The sequence below is a fragment of the Toxotes jaculatrix genome, chromosome 19 (genome assembly GCF_017976425.1).
Source record: "Toxotes jaculatrix isolate fToxJac2 chromosome 19, fToxJac2.pri, whole genome shotgun sequence".
NCBI classification, from domain to species: Eukaryota; Metazoa; Chordata; class Actinopteri; family Toxotidae; genus Toxotes; species Toxotes jaculatrix.
In genome coordinates this window covers 8712324-8730663 of record NC_054412.1, presented here as the reverse complement: position 1 = coordinate 8730663, position 18340 = coordinate 8712324, and the positions used below count along the sequence as shown (strand labels likewise).

General features: G+C 40.2%; 1 protein-coding gene across 3 annotated transcripts in view; it reads left to right on the top strand.

The window, feature by feature from the left end:
- Positions 1-16644, top strand: part of mthfd1l (methylenetetrahydrofolate dehydrogenase (NADP+ dependent) 1 like) — a 33369-nt gene extending 16725 nt beyond the window's left edge. For 2 of the 3 annotated variants that reach the window (XM_041064808.1, XM_041064811.1), the window contains exons 21-27: positions 4645-4784; positions 6570-6611; positions 7911-8014; positions 8219-8396; positions 9493-9600; positions 9722-9874; positions 15214-16644. In XM_041064808.1, coding sequence (XP_040920742.1) covers positions 4645-4784; positions 6570-6611; positions 7911-8014; positions 8219-8396; positions 9493-9600; positions 9722-9874; positions 15214-15303 — 815 coding nt within the window. In that variant the 3' untranslated portion in view covers positions 15304-16644. The remainder of the gene's footprint in view (positions 1-4644; positions 4785-6569; positions 6612-7910; positions 8015-8218; positions 8397-9492; positions 9601-9721; positions 9875-15213) is intronic. The other variant, XM_041064810.1, reaches the window with a different exon arrangement.
- Positions 16645-18340: the final 1696 nt, after the last annotated feature.

Here is an 18340-nt window from a genome sequence, read left to right as displayed (position 1 = left end):
CTTGTTTTCCATCTGTCCGTCTCATTCCCTCCCTTCCCTGTCTGTGTGTTTGTTACCTGACTCTCAGGTATGCCAGGAACTCAACCTCCCTCCTTTTCCTCCCCCGGCAGCTGGGATGCATGTACCCTCTTCTCACCCCCTTACTCTCTCACTCCCTCCTCTCAGCTCCTTTCTCTGATGCTAGAAACATTGCTTTCTTTTCACTGGATTCACTGTAAAGAATAGTAACATAACAGCAAAGTTAAGAAAATGAATATTTCTGCATAAATAATCTGGTCAGCCTTTTTGCAGGATCTTGTTTGTCATCAAGTTAAATGATAATTTTGACTTATTATAAGTTTTGGCCTTATATTCATATTAATGGCTTTCATTTCTGTTGATCATGAAAGAGATAAGATAAATATTTATTGTCATTGCACATCATACTTTGTACGAAAGTACAACAAAATTGAGGTACTGCCCCATATCAGTGCAAAAAGAAAGGTGTACAAATCACAGTATAACAAAATAAAATATATTCAGGATAAAATATACAGTGTATACAGAGTATATACAGAAAGGTACTCAACAAAGAAATTGCTGAGAAATTTTGGCACAGAGTGACAACCCTTAATGAATGGGGTAAGAAACGAAGACAAGATCAGACATCTTGTAAATTAGCCAACAATTCAAACAGATTATCTAAATCAAGTTATCTGGAGGTAAAGTGGAAAGGGCACCTGAAATGTTGGTAGTAATCCCTCACTGCATGGACAAACTCATACAACTGCAGGGAGTCTGTTAGGTTATCAGAGAAATATTACCAGACCCTGCGTGTTCTCCTTAGCTGTAGGTAGCAACTTTCAGCTCAATGTTCTGGTTTTTCTACTTGCAGCTTTACTGTTTTGGTTCACTGGTTGGTGCACTGGAGTGCCTCCTTCAACATCTGTATGACTGCTCCTCTTTCTTGCCCGATCTTGTTTCTTTTTTAACAGTATCGCTACACTCCCAGATCTCATCCCTGGGTGAAGTCTTTATAACTCATATAGCCATACCACAGTGTCTTGAATTTAATGTACATTTCAGTTTAATTATCTCGGAAAACTCCTCTCATGTGGCAGAAGAAGTGCATGAACTCCTTGTGAACTCTGTGAGGGGCTGTGAGGGTGTGTATGAACTATGCTTCATCATGCTCAGTATTATTGTGGGGTTTTTCAAGTCACTTTGGAATCTGGACTGAAAATGGAGAAATGCTGCTATTGGAGGGGGCTGCTGGGGGATGAATTCCTCATGCCAGATGTGAGGGATTCCTGTATCATTAGCAGTCTGGAGTATTGAACGCAGATAACCCCCGCATACTGACTTACTGTAAGATTTCCCACACCGCAAATCCTCCCTGAACTAGAGCAACAAATCATTTGGGCTTTTAGGGAAGTGACCACTGAGAAATGAAGATAACTCAGGATGTAAAATATTTTCAACACGATAACCTTTTGAGTCACAGTTTTTCTTAAACCATGAACATATATCCTGGTGACATATACAAGTACTGCTTTAACTTGTGATTCAAATTACTGAATTGAGTTTAAAAGATAACATTTTTCAAAGGCTTTTGTTGGACTCATTTGGTAGTATTGTATCAGTTTAGTACAATAAATTATTAATTCCCCTTCTGGGATTTCTGAAAGCAGGCACAGGCAGATCCAAATCAGCACTTGATATGAAAACAAATGCATTAATGCAGCTGCAGACAGAATGATAAATCCCGCCCTCACATAGAATTATGGTATGGATTCAGAAGTAATAGTAGTAGGAAGTCGTAGGAACAATAAGTAGATTAATAAACAACAGATAATTAATAAACATCACGATCAGTTAATTAGTCCTAAAGGGGCCTTTACGAATTGTTGTGAGTTGTATAGGTTTTTTTTTTTTTTGACTGTTGCTCAGACAAAGCAACCCATGACTCATTGAAAAAATAATCAACAGATTAATCAGTGAAAATATTCATTAGTTGAGGCCCTACTCAGAAATGCAGTATAGCTTTATTATGGAACATTCCAACAGGAAGTACATGGTCCTGTTGATCTAGGCTACTTTCCAGCGTTTTTGTTGGTGTTTTTATTGGCCCGGGTGATGATACCAGTGCTCTGACACCATCCAGCTCTCTCTCTCTCTCTCTCTCTCTCTCTCTCTCTCTCTCTCTCTCTCTCTCTCTCTCTTTGGCCCTACTTACAACAACATCGACCTTTTCTTCCCCTCTTGCTTTCTGGACAGTTCAAGGTTGTCACACAGGACAGGAAGCTTGCAAGTGTTTCCTCATGACATCCTCTGGGGTCACTCTCCTGCTCTGTGTAACGTGGTAGGACAAAGCTTGTCGTATTTGCTGTTGTCACACACTAGCTGTCTTCTTTTTTTGTTCTTTTCTCCTTGAATATGCCTTGCTCTGACTCATTATGCACATGTGGTATGAGTACTCCTGTGCTCGCTTTGTGGGAGATCACACAATTTATGGAAATATTCAGAAATGTTGTATCTAAGAATGTGATTTATATTGGCAGGCAGGTTCAGTATACAGAGCCAAATCTCCAGCGTGGTGCTAATGAGAAACACTACACTCTGTCACCGGTCTGTGGCCAAACAAAGTCTAGTTATATTCTGGTGCCTTATATGTTGCTCCTGACTCAAAGAGACTAGTTGGAGCTGAAGCCCCCCCCCCCAAGACCACAATTTTTGCTTCTTGTCAATATTGTCGTTTATATTTATATTTCTCTTCTTGTTCTCCCTAGAGGAATTTCTCATATTTCTAATTTAATTTAACTTCTTCTTCCTTTTCCATTTTCTTTCTCTCTTTCTGTCTCTCTACTCTCTCTTTCTCTCTCCTTCCCATCCTTGAAGTCTTTTTACTCTTTCAGCTCTGAGAAAATAAATTGTCTTGTCACAAGTAATACAGAGAACCAAACAAAGCAGAGTGATGCATTTCTTCTCGGAAACACTTGTTTTCTCATCCCCCCCCCCCCCCCCCCCCGAGTTGGAGCAGCTAATAAAGCTAATAGAGCTTTATAAGAATAATAAAATATGAATATTGATACTAAATCTAGGCTGTTAAACAAACAAGCCACTCAGTCTCTCTTCCCTAATATTGTCTTGTTGTCTACTTATTATCTAACTCTATCTTGATTCTTTCTCTCTCTCAGTGAATATTGTCATTTAATGACTTTTTCTTCTAAAATGTGCCTTGTTTTCTCATTTTCTTGATTTTTTTAAAAAATTTGGTTTGATTAGATTTTTTGGATCTTTACACAGCTATTTTTCCATGAGTTTCATTGGTCCTAAGGTTACGTCTTAGTTTGTTTTTAATCATAGTAGTGAGGTGGCAGTTTTAGCCCCCAACTTTCAGTCTTTGCACACATTAGTTAATCATCATTTTGGCAGTAACACAAAGAGCCTTAGTTTAACTCACCTGTTCACACATTTGGAGAGTGGATTATTCAGTCTATACCAAAGCAAAAATAATAGATTTTTGCGTTAGATCTAGGCCCTTTAGGGTTAATCTGTTACTAATGTGCCATGAGTTGTTAACGTGGTGTCATTTGGACAGTCTTCTGTTTGACAGCAAGTCACATTGGTCTTCTTTGGCGGTCAGAAAGACTTCATGAAGCTTGATACTCAAACCGAATGGTAATAGTACTAACTGGCAGATAGAAACAGAGGAAGGAAGGATGTCAGAACAAATTTATTCAGTTTAGCTTTTGAATTCATTTAAGTATCCCATTATTGCCCTCATTTTGGATTTTTACTACAAACACACAACAAGCACCAGAGTGGCCTTAGAAGCAGACTTCAGTGTCCAGCTTCTCTGGTGGTGTACGTGCAATTATTTTTTTCCCCTCCAGGTTCAAATGACAGAGTTCCCATCAAGCTAAACAGACTGCATTAAATGGGGAAATACGCCAGTCGTTGTTAAAACCTCAGTAAACAAGTTAGGTGTGAAATCAACCTTAGTCTTCCTCTGGCCTCCAGCAAGTGTTTTAGAACAATGGTGCCATACACATACAGACGGTCCCACACACATACACGCATGACTACAGTAACAGGAAACCTTATCTTAACAAGGCCGTCATTCCAGGTGGACTATTTGCTTTGGTTGGAACATGTTCAAGAGGCCTGTGTGTAGGGCCGTCCATATCAGAAGCCCTCTGTCTCTTGGAGAGGCCTTACAGTGAACCCATTACATACAGCTTTACTGTTCACAGAGAAACACAGTCAGACTCACTTCTTATTCCCACGATTCCCATGAACTTAGCTTACATGTGTATATAAAGTTGTTTCAAGGTCAAGTTCAGTCAAACATGGCGTTTAACAGAGATTAAAGAAGTAAAGAGGAGAGGAGTAGAAACATGAGTGGCAATCAGGTCAGCATATCAATGGCATCATCATAATTTATGTCACAGATAATAAACCCCAGATCATAAACATATGATAAACCAGTGCTGCTGCTACAAACGTAATTGCTTAACTATCTGCTTATTATTATTTGCTGATCAGATGCTTATAATACTCTCAATAAATTATTGGTAGCTATATTAATGTTCTGTATAGCTGTGTTTTCTGGTGTCTTGTATTAAAAAAAACAACAAAAAAAACATGTCTGTTTCCCTGCAGTGACTGAAGCTGGTTTTGGAGCAGACATCGGGATGGAGAAATTCTTCAACATCAAATGTCGAGCATCGGGTCTGAGGCCTAATGTGGTGGTGCTGGTTGCAACTGTGCGAGCACTGAAGATGCATGGAGGAGGTCCAAATGTAAGTTACACAGCACTATTACTCTAATACACTGTAGTCAACACGATGATGTGTATGAATTGCATTGGATAAGTACAACTTCACAATGGTCACCTCACCTTATTCTCAGTGTTTTTCTCTCCATAGTTCTGTCTTAAGATATCATTATGTGCACACATGCATTATCTCTGATCTAATGGAATTAAGTTATCAGTGGCATGACTGTCTTCAACATCCTTAACTAGAATGTGACACTGTTGCTTACAGAGTCACAGTCCCCACATAAACTGTAACAAACTCTTTTTTTTTATCAAGAATTATTTTAATTTAATTTTAAACAAATGAACAAAATGTACTCAAATTAGTTGAGAGAAACAGCGAATGTTGTTTATACAGATTTATACAGATTTACACAAGTAAAAACAATTGTGCTCATATAATAGACACAGATTTGTAGGGTGCACAGCAGATATGGCAGTTTTACATTGCACATCCATAATAAAGGGGAACAACATGCAGGGCAGCGTCCCCCCATCTTAGTAATGCAGCATGTCTTGCCAAAAGGGAGGCGAAGGATAATGTGCAGCACTTGACTGGAGTCAGGTGCTCGTCATTCTCTCAAGTGGTGGACAAAACGGGCTACCACAAGATTGGGTTCTCAGTCAAAATGGAGAATAAGGGAAACAGTTTGGGCCACATCAGTCCATTTTTTCCAGGTTTAAACACCACTAGAACAAATGGACAAGGGAAGCCACATCGCTTCTACAATTCTCAGGGCAGGTATTTGGGTAAATATGAGGCAGTTTGCCTTTGGACATATGGGTCCTGTCCACAACCTTAAACTGTAAAAGACAGTGATAGGCACAGAGGGATGTTGAATTAACCAGTCTGAAGATGAATCCCATACTCAGGTCAGCTTGTCATAAATAGCATATGTTAAACCTTTGCGTGACAAGTGTAATCTAGGAAACAAATCAGCTGTGCCTCAGGGAAATTTGCTATCGGACAGTGCAGTACCATTCTTGAAATGCAGGATCAAGTAATTTGATTAGCTAGTTCAGTAACATACTTTTAATGGCCATGAGCTGCTGTGTTTTTAAGGAGCTGTAACTCAATAGAAATTTATCAAATTAAAAGTTATTACAGTCATTGCAAGTTTTCTTTGTGCTTATCTTTTTGTTGTATACACTGATCAGCCACAGCATTAAAACTAGTTGCCAGTTATAATGCCGTGGCTGAATGGTGTACGCTGCACTGCACTCATACACATAGCAAGGTTTCAAGTCTTTTTATGGATGATTAATAAACAACGGCTCTTCTGTGTGGTTTAACTCAATCCACCAGCCTTTCAGCTGTTCATTAGGTTTTCCTCTTGTAGGATGACCTGCCAGACCTCCATAATGACAGTGAAGATAAGACACAGAATGTACATACTGTATATATCCCGTTCAAACATGAAGGCCATTTAATGGCAAGGGTTAGGGTTAGGACAAGTGTTCCTGTTTGGTTTTGAAACTTACAGATGTTTGTGAATTCCTCCATGAAAAAAAAAAATACTTGAATAGCCCATGTTCATACAGTTAAATCTATTATTGAAATTTGCTTAGAATTTCTTGGCATTTCTTGAATTCCCAACAGTTAACAGTTTTCACTTGTTTCTCCATGGAAACGTTCAAGGCAAGAAAACAGCAGTTCTTCATGACAAACAATTGCGCCCAGAAATGTTCAACAAAATGCAAAATTATACACTGCTAAATGCAGTATGATACGGAAGTGTGTGATTATTTGTTGTTTTTGTGTTTTCAGGTGTCAGCAGGCGCACCTCTTCCTAAAGAGTACATCGATGAGGTATGAACCGTACAGAACCACATTAATGAAAACCCACACAAATAAGCATAGCCAGTGTGGAAAAATATAAATATGTCTTAGACATGACAAATGTGTAAACATTTTGAGCTGAGCAGTTGGTGGGTTGTGTCATTACTTGCAATCAAGTTAAAAATAATTGGGTGAGCCTGTTGTTATTACAATTAGTTGTAAAGGTCAGGCTGTTTACAAAAAATTTAAAGCTATTTAAACTCATTGGCCAATGCAAGACTTCAATTATAAGACAATCACGTGCTCATTAACATAACGCTGTTTGGTGGTGTGTCTGTGTTGTGTTTTTTGAGTTAAATGACAGCCTTGCACATGGATAGCCTTGGTGATACGGCATCCTCTTAGTGTAGCTTTGTGTCCCTCGACATTCCCAGCATGCCCTTAGGGCCTCATACTGCTCCGACCTTCTGTAAAGATGTGAACATTTAGGATCACTCTGAGCTACATGTAAATGACTTACTGCACACTTATGCACTGGGGCAACACAGCTCGCACAATATTGCATATCACTTATCAAATACGTTATACTGGGTTTGTCCTTTAGGCCAAGTGCATGTGCTACAGGCCAGGAAGAACTCGGGAAATGAGCCATCATTTCACACATGTGTGATGCAATAAAGGAAGTTTCAGTTTTTACTCTGCCTCAGGCCTCCAGCTGTATTCTCGCTGACATTTAATTCCCCACCCATATGCATAAATACATCGCCCACTAACATGGTTAAGAGCACTCATTCGATTAACAGCACAAATAGAACCTTTGCATGTGGTTTCCGGGTTATGTGGGCCTTAGCAAAGTGGTTGTGGGATTCTTTTGGGCTGTGTGTGTGTGTGCGCATGTGTGTGCACGCATGTCCATATCTGGATAGAATCACTGGTCTCTCAGGCAGGTTCAGCTGAGTAAATAATGAAGCAGTATAAGTTAATTGTGAAGCCTGTAACGAGAACCAGAAGTACTGGGGAAAACAGAGCCAGGGAAATGAATTTATGGGACATGTATGGCCCTACTGCTCTGAGCCTGCGGCTGCGTGCACACACACACACACACACACAGTTGAAAGATTGGATTACTGTGGTCAAACTTGGAGTAGCTGAATGAATATGCTGTTAATGTGCCTGGGAGTAACTGAAGTTCTGCACGTAGTAGTATACAATATGAGAATGATTAACGAATAACTGCGCCCACCAGGGTACTACCACAGTCTTCTTCTGTACTGTAGTATTAGGGGACTTACAGTTATACATTCCTGACCTTTGACCTTCCTCCTCTAGAATCTGAGCCTGGTTGCAGGTGGTTGCAATAGCAATCTCAGGAAGCAGATCCAGATCGCACATCTGTTTGGGGTACCAGTCGTGGTGGCGCTCAATGTCTTCAAGTAAAATGCTTATAGACACACACATCCACAAAAACAAAATATTTTCATAATACACAGTAATATAATAGACTGAACAGCACATAGTCCATATATTCCTTTTAGCCACAAAAGCATCATTTTTGTTTGGTTTATTTTGTCTTAAAATACATAATTTGTCGTCATGGCCATCAGTCACTGCTAACATTTCCTTTGGTGATCCTTCAGGACAGACACCCAGGCAGAGATTGACCTTGTGTGTCAGATTGCAAAAGAGTGTGGAGCATCTGACGCTGTACCATGTCACCACTGGGCGCAGGGTGGGCGAGGGTCTTTAGAGCTGGCCCATGCTGTGAATGAAGCTGCCAGCAGACCCAGCTACTTCCAGTTCCTGTACAACACAGAGGTGAGAGCTAGTGCTATAAATATAAATCTGCACGTTGTGTGTTTCTCAACAAAGAATACAGCCCTGTATTGAAAGACATGCCATTGAATTCAATGTCTTTGTTTCATTGCCGTATGACAGGCAGTTGTCATTATGCCTATTCCTACTTTTTCTGTATTGGGCACATCCTGTTTGCAGTAAATGGTGAAGTTGTCTGTGGGAGCATGGCCAGAGAATGTGGAGGTAAAAAACATCAGCTGGTTTGAGTTAGTGAGTTTGGGAAGTTGTGACGTAAATTAACTGATCCTGTTGCAGTGTGTGTGTGTGTGTGTGTGTCTTTGTGTGCACCTATTTACAGTATGTGTGTGCCAGCATAACAAGAGTCCAATAACTAGAGTACAATAAGTCCAGGACTGATTTAATAAATTAAATTAAATTGAAGTCCAATAAAAGATGTCCAGTGAAATTAATTAATTATTAAGTCCAGCATTCAATTTTCACATTATTCCAAGTTCACAGTGCCAACTTCGTGGGGTTGGGATCATGAGGTAGGTCAAAGGAAAGGGTAGGTTGGAGGATGCATGGAGTGACATATGACCTCAGAATAGGACACTTGGTGGAGCAGCAGACTCCAAGCATCACAAAGCGGCCCCAAAACAGAGCCGGAGAGAACAACCCAGAGCTGAAGCACCTATTTTCATGGCACACATCAGCAGTAAAGAAAGGCTGCAGTTTAACTTCTCTTTGCAAATCCCAGCCACTGTAACATGATTTCAGTAACTGTCAGGTGAACTCATATTCCTCTATGGTCTTGTGGCTGTCACAGAAATCCAACATTTCATTGAGCCACCGTGCTGGGATTATAAAGATTATGCTTAATAAGATGTTGCCTGGCAAGTTACGGCTTAGGAGATCGACTTCTCTGATGTTTGCTGAGAAAAGTATACAATAAGAGACAAGAGTAAAAGTCGAATGATTTAATTTACTCTGTTTAGCTCTTTTTAACCCTGATGTCACATAGATGTGTATTCACTAAACCTTTTTCCCCCCCATTATTCCCTTTGACTTGAATGCTGATACATTTCCACCTTTCTCTGATGCGCTGTCTTTCCTATAGATGCCAATAGCAGAGAAGATCAGAACCATTGCCCAGAAAGTGTATGGAGCTGATGACATCGAGCTGTCTCCAGCAGCCAAAGCCAAGATCGATTACTACGATCAACAGGTGAGATAACTGATGCTGCATAGACAGGAGTCATGTAGCTCATCTCCTTTCTCTCTCTGACACACACACACACACACACACACACACACCAACCATTCATTTTTCTTTTCCCTATAACCAGGGCTACGGTTCATTGCCCATCTGCATGGCCAAGACCCACCTGTCCCTGTCCCACATGCCTGACAAGAAGGGTGCACCCACCGGATTTGTTTTGCCGATCAGAGAAGTTCGCGCAAGCATTGGGGCTGGCTTCATCTACCCACTTGTGGGGACGGTACGTGGTCTGCAACAGAGCACAAACAGCAGGATAATGCTAACTTCATTGTCTGTGCCTTGTGGGCTAGGTCACAGTCACATTCCACAGGTTTTTTTTAAAGTGTCTTCTGAACACAAGCATGTACTGTTGTTTGCAGTGAACTGTTTCATAACTGCCAGAGAACCAGAAACATTTTCAGTTCAGTTTTACTTTAGTCTTTGACGACACCCGACTACAACACAAACATTAATTGGATCACTAGAACGCACTAAATATAGTGCTTTTTTTACAAATATATGCTTGTTTTTTTGTTTTTGTCTTTTTTAAGAAATTCTGTTTACCATTTTCTGCTTTACTCTTTCTGTTCTTTGCTTCTTGGTCCGTTTGATTTCTTCTTGCACCATATATTCATACAGAAATTAATTATTAAATTAAAGTCACAGTATCACTTTGGTGGACAAAGGTGGACAAATGTGTATTGCAGCGTTTCAGTTGGTGTGTGTTCATACATTTTTGTCTATGTAGCAGGGTGACCAACACACAAGACACTGAATCTAATTTTACAGCCTGATGCCCTTCCTTTACCTTGTTACTGTAGTGTCCAGGTCAGACACTGATATCTCCTGCTGCTCACTTTGATCATTCGGGGTTGTGGACAGAAATTAAGTTCATCTGTTCTTAGTGAAAAGTTAATGTAAAGCCCATGTGGCTTGTTGCTGTGAGGTTAGGCCTCACCAGGATGTTTTCAGGGCTGTGTCATAGCAGAAATGTTATTTCCATCACTCCACTCGGATCATTAACTCTTGCAGGTGCTTTGTCCCACCATCCTTCCTCCTTCCCATGAGTTTTCTCACAACCACATTTATGGTTTTGGTCCTGCCCCCTGCTTTTCCTGACCGTATTATTGAGCTGGTTAGAGCTGAATTCCGCTTGCTGAAACCTCTTGGTTGACGATGGGCCGGGCAGGAAGGAAGTGGCTTCCTGAGCGTTTTGTCTCCTGCTGTTTCACCAGTGTGCCCAGGGGGACCGAGCTTTGATAGGCTGAGACAGAGGTGTCAAACACCGGGCATGCTGGGAAGGGGTGGCAGTGTCTTGGTGTGGCGTCTGTCATGCCTTCCTACCATGCCTTTGATCTGCTGTGGCCCATGGAGCCACTGGCACGTTGATGACCCTTGAACTGTGACTCACAACCCAAACGGAGTCTCTAGTTAGGTCTTTGAACTCTTTAGCTTAGTCTCTGTCTGCCAGACTGATCCATAGATTGAAGTTAGAAAGAGCCAAAGAGCTTTTCACTACTGTCAGATGAACTTGAAGCAAAAATCTTTATTAGATTAGATTAAAAGTTTGTAGTGTTCTTTGTTTCTCTGTGATTATAGTAAACATAATGTTTCATAATGTTTGGGCATTTTTTATTTAATTAAAATGGCCAACAGACCCTCAGGTCATACTTAACTCAGAAGTGCAAAGATCTCACCAGCAAAACTCCTGAAGCGATGAGGGTGTGGGTATGAGAGGAGGGGGAAGTTCAGATGGAGGGGTGGGTTAAGGGTCTTTACAGGGTGAAGAATCAGGAAGGGGCTGATGTCACTCTTCAGATATGTGAGGGAGGGGTCGCAAGCAGAACAATAGATCTCTGTAGAGTTCATATCCCGTTAGAGCAACCTCCACTGCACCATTAAACCCAAACTAGTTCAGATTTATTAAAAAAAAAAAAAAAAAAACAACAACCTTCCTGGATATTTCACATGGTGACAGCTGGTTAATGTTTAACATACTGTAGATTGGTTAAAGGACTGTGATTACATCTGTGAAAGAAAGCACACATGAAATGTAAGTAGAGCTTAATTTATTTTGCCTGACTTTGTTAATGACTCAAAGTCCATTGAGCTCCGTAAATCCAGGGATATATTTATCTTTAAAACTGACATGCACTTCATGTTCAGTTACAGTAAAAATAAAGCAGACATAAGTTCAGACAGGTCACACAGTGTCACGATACAGTACGTTACCACGTGAAGTAATGTCCCTGTCTCATTTACTTCCTAAGCTCTACGTCTCATTACTACTTTGTATTAAATTCCCTGTGCTTTGCCTTTAAATTGCATTGAGCACTCTTCACTCTGACCTGAGTCCTAAACAAGACTCTTGTCTGAGTGATTACAACTTGGCACTGGGAAGTTCAAAGTGCTCCCTTAGGGAAGCAATGCGCTCTCACAGGTGAGAGTTCAAACTTCACCCATGAACTCTTCAGTCTCATCACTCCAGCCTCACCTTTCCACTCACTGGGCAATTTATCCATTGATTTATCCCGATCATCTCACGGCCAAGAATGCAGCTTCATTAGATTATACAGTCGAAACAAGAAGCATCACTCTGTCTTTTAATTAAATGTTTAATTTCGCACTTATTGTAATTTTGACATTTCCCTCCCTTCAGTGGTCCATTAATCTTAAATGGCACAAGTGTTTGCTCGTGAATTCAATTTCATAATCCCCTCAGTCCTCCTCTTTAGCAACTGTGCTGTTTGTTGACTGAGACTCTTCTCCAAAATCAGAGGGGGTAGAAATCCAGCTACATTGTCTCCTTCAGGGTTTTCCCCGACAAAGGCACATTGTGTTTGGCATAATGGGGGCGACTTATTTGGCCGAGTGGAGTTTCCAACTTTAGCTACGGAGTGTTATGTGTTTTTGCGAGTGCCAACTTGTTCTCAGGCTTTTGAGAGGAGGGCCGGCAGAACACTGCATCTTTTGTTGCTTTCAGAACCTTGACGGTTCGTCTTTACATTTTACCATCTTTTGATAGTTAAATGAGCAGCCTAATATTTTATTCTAAAGAGATGAGAAGAAAAATTTGTGAAGCCAGTTGATAACGAAATTTAATTTGTATCTGATGTGGTTTTTGTCCAAAAAAGTTCAATTATCTATTTAAAAATTCTTTAGATGCTGACAGTTGATTGAATAGATAAAAATAAGAACATGGACAGATTACTAAGAATGTAAATCCCACATGTTAGTATTTGTGTTTGAACTTGTCTATTACATTTATATAAAGGAAAAACCTTCAATAAAAACTAATGTGTCAAAAAAAAAATGTCTTTAGATTCCATCAACAGCCAAAATTCTGGACACATCACACTTGCATAAGTTGTACATTGGACTACGTTCAGCTTTAAAACTTGTTGTTATGTCACACAATCCTGCTCGTACTGCATGTACACACCTTAAATTCATATTAAAGGTGAGCACTGAAAAAGTTTCCCCCACTGTACAGTGTCAGTGTCTAGTATCAAACATCATCGTTCTGCACAGTGAAGCTCAAACATCCAAGTGAGGTAACGATAAGCTAAACACATTTTTAGGTGTAAATAATAATTGTTCTTAATTTATTCCATTAGAACGTAATGTAATGCAGTGGTACTGAAGTCCTTTAAATCTGCTCATAGTCTGAGTCATCTGTGGTTAAAGCCTTATTGATGGATGTGTCATGTAGCAGCACTCACAGCTGACATCAGACCAGCCAACAATGAGGCTGGGTCTGTCAGATTGTGTAACCATGTATTCCTTGTTTTGTCCCTTCATTTACTGTCAGAGCCACATTTCCTCAGACAGGAAATTGGCTGGTCACTTCCTCCTGTCTCATTTACTCTAATGGGCCCATAAAACCGGCCCTGGGTCAGAGGGAAGGAGGCATGCAAAGAATGTCGCTCCCTGTCTAATGAGCAAGATAATTTACTCTTCGGCTTGGACGGGACGATCCGGCTGGGTTTTGGGAGAGGAAAGTGTTTTATGAGTCAGACTGTTGGCTTTGATCAATTGTAGTGTGCAAACTACTTTCTCTCCATCTGTCTTACAACAAAACATGTGAGAGAGGGACCACATTTACAACTGAGAAAATTTAGATTTCCATTTGTTTTGGCACATAGGCCTAATGAAAATCCTTTAATTACTCTCTTGCTCATAGGAAATTCTGTCAACATCTGACCAGTAAAGCTCTTCACTGTACGTGTGGGCTTCCATTCACATGCTCTCTCCTGTCCTTGTCACAAATTGTGAATTTCCCGTCTCGTTTTTTTTTTTTCTTTCGTTTTTTTATTGAATCATCATCAGTAAAAACTCCACATGGCTCTCCCTGACAGGTCTGGCTATCAGCTGGTGATAGTAACAGGGTTCCCACATGCATGATCTCACACACACACACACACACACACACACACACACACACACACACACACACACACACACACACACACACACACACACACACACACACACACTGTAGTGGTGGACAAAGCAGGAGGACAAGTTTCTCCAGAATATATCGGAATAAATGTTATGTAACTAAAAAAAAAACATTGAAGTTGTTTTCCTGTTTTTATGTCCACACCCATACAGGGGCAGTTACTTCACCAATTTGGAAAATACTTTTGGAAATAATTCTCATTATTATGTTGATGATCATCAGCATTTAACACTCCTTTGATTACAGTCAGTTCAGGAAACCCAAACATCAGGGGTTTCCACTATTTCAAATAGCAGTTGCTATAAAATCATTGCACACGTTGCACATTACCTCGATCCATGAATACGACAGTTAGTATTACCACTGGGACTTTGTGTACATCTCCTTGACCTTGTCTCGTCTCTTTAAGGCAGCCTTTTGTTATCTTTTATTTTGATGACAGTGAGAACAAAGCAACCACTGTCTATGCCTAAATTCATCACCACTAAAGTGGAGGTTGTCAGCACGTTGATCGTCTGTCTCTCTGGACTTAAATGAGTCCAGATTATAGTCATTGAAACCTGTGGGGGCTGATTTTGTTCTGTCTCTTTCACGTAAGGTTTGATACAAAATCTTAATGGATTCTCTTTTGGTGTGGAACAGCTGTGTTGTGGTAAAGGCTTTAATATGAGCTTTTAGTTGTTAGTTATAGATTGTAATATTACCATCTTATTGGGTTCTGTAGTCACTGGCATTTTTATGAAACTCCTCTCTAAAGACAAAAGTTATGCACCAGCCGTGTTATGCCTTAGTAAGGTCCAATGCTGGAACATCATATTTCATTTAATATGTGAATTTAATGGTAAATTAATGGTACATCTTTCTCATTCAGAGTGCTTGACTCTGTGTATTGACATCTGATCATTTTTGTCTAAACAACTGAACATTTAAGCATATAGATAAATAAATATACAAGGGAAACATTTTGAGAGCTTTTTCAATTTTATTCAACGTATGAAAAAAAAAACATGAACAGGGTGCAGGGTTTTTTAAAATTGTGATAATTTTGAGAAGTTTTGGAGTTGAGTCATTTTCTCTTAGCAGTTCTTACACTCTGCTTTTGTGGTTCTCTTCCTCAGATGAGCACCATGCCTGGCCTGCCAACCCGGCCCTGTTTCTACGACATTGACCTTGACCCGGTCACAGAGGAGATCACTGGGCTCTTCTGAGCATGCTCCTGTTAAAGCGATCCATATAGGTATTATCACATACACATCAGTACAAACTATTCTACCATTCCAGTGATCTAAATGAGCTGCCGTTGTATCATGATAAATATTTTACAGGTTGTCATTGTTTGTATAACTTGTTACGTGAGGCTTTATTTCTTCCCTGAAGTTTTCAGTTTACTACATTCACTCGGTGCCAGGGCTCCAGGCTGAGAGGTGACACACTCTCTCACTCATTCACACAGTTTAATTCACCATCTTGTTTTTGTCACAGAGTGTGTGATCTCTTTTCAAGACCTTCAGCTCCGTGCATGCGTGCATCATAAAATGCATCTATCCACTGTACGTCGGGCAGGAAATGTTTTGTTACTCTTCCCAGTCACATGTTACGAAAAGCAAAATTACGAAAAAACAAGATTACTCATTTATGCTTTATTTGCACATTAGTGTGATATGCCAAAGATAACCTCCTACAGCCATACCGTGTATATCATAAATGCGTTGCGTGTAGTTAGTTCAAACCATGCTGAATTTTACTTTAATATTTTTTTATGTCTTTTGTGAACAAAAAAAAATACTAAAATGTCTTATAATGGTGCTATAATTCTAAGCTTTTTTACCTGAAATGTTCACAGTTTGTGTATTTATTAACTAAATCGCTGATATACGCACAAAAAGCTGGTATGGCCCTTTTCTTACATCTAATGACGACCAGTATCCTCGCCTCCTGCTAAATGTCCAAGCTGCTGTACTAAGTGAAAATCACTAAAAGTCACAGGTTACACTCATCACTTTGAGTCATTTTTGAGATATTGTTCAAGCATGTTTTTTTCTGAATGTTGATCCTTTATTTCATGAAAGTGTACTAATTTTTAAGATGTTAGTAGAGGTTACCTTAATTTCAATATATATAGAAAACAGTGGGAAAACACTGATTTTACATTTTAATACAACAGTCTTTTGCAGTTTCCAATTCTCATTGCTCATATGCTGGTTTGCATCCAGACTGCTGAATGTAACCGTGTTCTCACAATTCAAGATGCCTACTTCAACATCTAGTTTTGATTGTCTGATACCAAATGGCTAACATCCAGCCTCTGTGTCTCCTGACTTGTCCCCTCTTGGGCTCATCAAAGGACAGAAATAACAGATGAAATGTAAGATGTGGCCATAACTTACGTTTTACTCTGCAATGTCTAAACCAAACATAATTTCAGATTTGAAAGCAGCCGGTTTCCGCTCTGAAAACATTTAGCATTCTTCTCATTGACAACAGTTGTATGTTAAACATTTTGGCTCTCAGAGATCAAACGTTCTTTTCGAATAAACCTTTTCTTTACTCCAAAACCGTGTGTTTGTGTCTTCACACCCAGCAGTTGACTTGTGGCTCAGCCCATCTGTTGTTTGGACACACTTGTTCTCTTCCTGTTGTCTCGTGGTTCTCAGAGAAGTTACCTCAATGCACAAAAAAAACCCTTCCTCTTTCTCTTTCTAACTCCACTCACTCGCTTCACATCACAACTTTTAATTTTTCATCCATTTGCTTGTGTTTTTCCACCAAGTGCATCTTTACTCCCACAGGGGGGCGGCCCTAGTGTTGGAAGCGTGCCCAAAAGACGATGGATCGGGCCCCCAGGCAGCACCTCAGGGTGCAGCATCTGTCATTATGAGGTGTTTGGGTTTGCAACATGGAGCCAATGTACATGTGTGCACATGTGTGTGCCTGTCATAGCTGGCATTCCACACCTGCTCAGTCTGTTATTCTCTGTGTTCACCAGGCAGGATCTGGCACTTTAACTACAGTCGAGGCTGCAGGAATGCTCTCATTTATACAGTAGTGCTCCAACGGCATATTTACCGTGTGTGTGTGTGTGTGTGTGTGTGCTGGGGAGAGAGACTAAACCCTCTTGTTTTGAACTGATGACAGATTTGAAGACATGGTGTTGATGAGGAGGGGGCTTCGTCATTGCTTTGTAATGTGCTGGAAAATCCCCGTTTTGTCAGGTCAGAGTTGTTTATGTTGAGCTTCTGACTTCGCTCTGCCGAAGGAGCCAGTAGTTTAGGCTCTCATCTTTTAGCGCTCATTTTTAATAGACTGGCTAATTTCAGTACCAAGGACAGGTCCCTGTGAATGTCTGTGAGTGTAACTCCTGGGCTGCTTCAAAATGGCTCAAATTATTTGAGGCTGCATTATCCAGTGGATAAAGCAGGCAGCTCTGGGACTCACTGTATCATTTTGCCTTTTGTTTATTTGATTTCTTGCAAATCTGTTTGTAAACTTCCACCACTAAAGTACATTATCCTCTGAGTCCTGCATTATCATGTATAATTGTTGGTACTGGTTGGCTGTGTACTCTCGGCCATGTTCTGTGTTCGGCGTAGCTGGTGAAAACTTGGAGGCAGCAGAGGCCCAACAGCACATTTCTGCTGTGAATGTGGCCGTGAATGAAGTGACACTCTGGAGAAATGGTCAAAACGTTTTACATTTTTTTGAAGATTGCAATTTTGTTAAAGCTCCTTCTTAGAGTTTTTTTTTCTTATACTCTCCACACTTCTTAGACCTGATAACTGTTTGTTCAGTGTGACGTATTGATGACAGGTGTTAATATCTTATTGTATAGGAAAATATTTATTGCTCAACATTTAAGAAAAAACAGGGTTTCATCTTTACAATGCAGTTTTTGGGTAGAAGTCTGTGTTGTCTGGTAACGTCTGTTTTACATCAAACTGTGTTTGGTCCCCAATAATTACCACAAAAATGGATGTTCATTTTCACCCATCTTATTTTGGAGCAAAGCCCTTAATTCTCTGCTTGTGACAAAGTGTCTTGTGAGTTAACCTCCTGCTGTGTCTGCACGGTGCTCTCGCCAGACTTCAACCCTCAGGGCTACATTCTTCAACTCCCAAAGTCAGCTCTGTCTGAAAAACACTGCATTTCCCAACATTTCATTGTTACATTTGAAAAAAAAAAAAAAAAAAAAAATACAGTCCGTGTATCAACTGCATGTCCTGTGTGAGAATGTTTCTCTAAAGTTTC